The sequence below is a fragment of the Fukomys damarensis genome, unplaced genomic scaffold (genome assembly GCF_012274545.1).
Source record: "Fukomys damarensis isolate Sample0158 unplaced genomic scaffold, DMR_v1.0_HiC HiC_scaffold_23, whole genome shotgun sequence".
Classification (NCBI taxonomy): Eukaryota; Metazoa; Chordata; class Mammalia; order Rodentia; family Bathyergidae; genus Fukomys; species Fukomys damarensis.
The window spans coordinates 64258813-64262448 of record NW_022900935.1 but is presented as its reverse complement, the minus strand read 5'-3'; the positions used below and the strand labels follow the sequence as shown (position 1 = coordinate 64262448).

The window sequence follows — 3636 nt, the reverse complement described above, 5'->3', positions numbered from 1 at the left end:
CTCGAGACTGGGGCAGGGGGGAAGAGCCCCTTCCCGCCCAGCTGCCGGCCCTGGCCTCCACCGAGGCCCGGGGTTGGTGGCGTCCTCTCCCGTCCTTTGGGCCTCTTCTGTGTCCTCCCCCCTCACGGCAGGGCCCAGTCCTGAGTCACTCCGGGGGAGCTGTCGAGGCGCGGGGCAGCCTTGGGTAACACCCTCTCCGGAGACTCCGAGGGAGCGGCCGGGACGGGGTGGGAGGCAGACACCAGCCTGACGAATTGGCCTCTTGGTGCGGGGAAAACTTCCTCTTCAGAAGCAGTACGGTGACCAAGGTTGATGTCACTGTTCCCTGACAGTAGAATTGTCACACTCCCTTCTTCCCGCACAGTGGAAAACATCAGGGAAAGATCACAGAGAATCATTTGCTGAGTTTCTCCAGTAAAGTAAATGTGACTGGAGGAAAAACTTAACAGGCTGGTTGGACAGAAGACTTTTGGTCAACATTAAGGAATATTTGGGATTTCTTGAGCAGTAAAGCAGTGGAAAGTAATGAGCATGTGAAAGCCCAAGGACAGGTCTCTTCAGTTGTGCCAGTTCTGGACAGCTACTGTGCTTCTTTCTGGGTGCCTTGGGTTTCCAGGAAAATCCAGCTTTTGCATTTGAGGCTCTTCTCTGAGGGCTCCCTCTCCTTCCTCAGCTCTCCTTTCAGAGTTTCTCATGTCCTGTCTGTTTCCCAGCCTGGAGAAGAGTGGAATGAATACACCCTCAAGAGAATCCTCAGGAGGGTTGGCTACTATTAAAAATAAAGGGCACTAGCTCAGCATAGTAATGCACACCTGTGATCCCAGCCCTCAGGGGACTGGCAGGAAGATTGCTGTGAGTTCAACGCCACCCTGGACTACCAGGGAGATCCTGTTTTAGAAAGGAAGAAAAAGAAAACTCATCATGAGAATCTTGCCTAGAAATAGATAAGGAATCAGCGCTCAGATCTGCCTTCAGCTGAGCATGGTGGTGCATGTCTGTAATCCCAGCACTCAGGGAGGCTGAGGCTGGAGGATTGCCTAGGAGTTCAAGGCCAGCCTGGGCTGCATGTTGAGACCCTTTCTCAAAGAAAACCAAACCGATTTCCTACTTTAGTAATTTTTACGGAGTTAAAGCAACCTTACACAAGTGAGTCCTTACCCACAGGGCCATTTCTCACTAGTGTGCATAGGACTGGATTTTTCTGGACAGCATTGAATTTCTGGTTGAGTTTCTCCAGTTGTGGAAAATTAAAACAGACCTGAAATTTCAGAAGAAAAAAACTATTTAAAATTTAGATAGAGTTCTCTTAAATTCTTGGGGGGCCTGGGGATTTAGCTCAGTGGTGTTGCCACCTGCCTCACAAGCACAAGGTCCTGAGTTTGATATCCAGTACCAAAAAAAAAAAAAAAAAATCTTTGGGGCCATGTTTAGGGCTCATGCTTGCAATCCCAGTTACTTGAGAGGCCAAGGCAGGAGGATCACAAGTTTGAGGCTAACCTGGGTGATCGATTGATTTTTTTGATTGATTGATTATTTGAGGCAGGTCTTGCTGTGTAATCTAGGCTGGCCTTGAATTTACTGTATAGCCCAGGTTATCCTCAGACTCACAGTGATCCTTCTGCCTTAGTCACTTGAGTGCTGGGATTACAGGCATGCACTACTGTTCCTGGCTAGTGTGGGTGATTTAGTGAGACACTGTTTGAAAATAAAAAAGGACTGGGAGTGTAGCTCAGTGGTAGAAAGCTTTGGCCTATTATGTGCAAGGCCCTGGGTTCAATTCTCAGTACAGAAAAAAAGAAAAGTTTATGTGGGGATAATGGTTTGTAACTTGCCAGTTCTTCAATTCCAAACATGTCAAGAAGTTTTCTGCACTTACTTTCCTTTTCTCTGAGATATGGTCTTTCTGTGTTGCCAAGGCTGGTTTGGAACTCCTGGGCTCAAGCAGTGTTCCTGCTTCAGCCTTCTAAGTAGCTGGGACCACAATCATGTGCCACTGTGCCTGACTGGGTTTTCTCTCCTTCCCAATTCTCCCCCCACTCTGTCCTCCCTTTTGCCCTTACTTTCTTCTTAGTTATTTGTTTTTAGTGCTGGGAGTTGAAGCAGGGCCTTCTCATTGAAATGCATAGTCCTTTTAATTTTTTAAATTTTGAGACAGGCTCTTACTGCATTGCTAAGTTGTTCAGCAATTTGCCATCCTCCTGCCTCAGCCTCACAGAATGTGGGGACTAAGAGGCAAGCGCCACCATGCTTGGTTCTGGTTTTCTTATAAATAGGAAAATCTAAATTACTGAGAGGCTATGTGTCCATATGTACAGATCTGTCTGTAGTGTTACATTTGATTTTATAGCCTATATTAAAGCCAAGCTGGAACTTTTCTTAGTATGTTACATTCCTCTCTTGCTAAGTCCCGACTCCTGTGTATTGTGGGAGAGGGTGGCTGGTGCTGCAGGACTCTGCAGTGTGGTCCCTGACATGCTCCTGCTCTTCTGTGGTCAGTAGCAGCCACATTTGCAGAAAGACCCTTCCATTGAAACACAGAGCCATTCACTTTTTAACATGCCTCAGTTTTGGAGACAGATTTCAGAACAAAATAAGTGCAAGTATTTACCTAATGTTGTGTATTATGAAAACATTTTTCCTAGGTATTGACTCCATAATGAAGAGCACTAGAAATCAGAAGTCAAAAGAATTCATTTGTATTTCCACTCAACGTGGACGAATGAGCAAGTGAGAAAATAAACGTGGTTAAGAAGTGCAGAGCTATATCATATGTTACAGTCTTTAAAAATTGGGATATTTTGGCTAGGTGGCACATGCTTATAATCTCAGACCTTGGGAGGCTGAGGCAGGAGGATCACTGTGGTCCACGCCAGCCTGGGCTACATAAGGAGTTCAAGGCTAATTTGAACTACACAGGGAGACTCTGTCTCAAACAAAAAACCGAAAAAAACCCAAATAGGGATATTCATCACAGTTATTCAGAACAAAATTTTAAAAGCAGAGAATACAAGAGGCAGAGCCAAGTGATAGTTAATAGAAAATGACAATCATTAAAAAAAAAAAAAGAGGGCGCTGGGGGTTTGGCTCAGTGGTTCTGCCCCTTGCCTTGCAGGAGCAAAGACCTAAGTTTGATCCTCATTACCAAAAACAAACAAACAAACAAATCACATAGTTTAGGGCTGGGGATTTAGCTCAGTGGTTCCGGCGGCTGCTTCGCAAGTGCAAGGACCCGAGTTCGATCCCCAGTACCAGAAAAAGAAAATGAGAGTCATGCAATTTTAGGAAAATCTAGGTTATTAAAAGTAGACAGAACGGGGCTGGGGACTTAGCTCAGTGGCGCCATACCTGCCTTGCAAGAGTTCAGGCCCCGGTGCCAAAAGAAAAAAGTAGACAAGGTTCAGTAGACAAATGTCACTGTGGTGTTTTATAGTGTATCGATGGAAAGTAATATTTTTATTTTTGCTGTACATGAACTTGGCATTGAAGTATGTCCTTACCCCTTTTTGGAGAGACAGGATCTGGGTAAATTTGTCCAGATTGGGCTCAATCTCAGAGTCCTCCTGCCTCAGGCTCTCAGAATAGTGGATTTACATGTGTGTGTGCCGCTATACCCACCAGAAATAATTAAATAAATAA

At 45.4% G+C, this 3636-nt stretch overlaps 1 protein-coding gene across 1 annotated transcript in view; it reads left to right on the top strand.

The window, feature by feature from the left end:
• Nucleotides 1-3636, top strand: part of Nploc4 (NPL4 homolog, ubiquitin recognition factor) — a 59180-nt gene that overhangs the window by 698 nt on the left and 54846 nt on the right. Inside the window, exon 2 of the mRNA XM_010618746.1 lies at nucleotides 7-184. Within this exon, the coding sequence (XP_010617048.1) occupies nucleotides 7-184 (178 nt within the window). The remainder of the gene's footprint in view (nucleotides 1-6; nucleotides 185-3636) is intronic.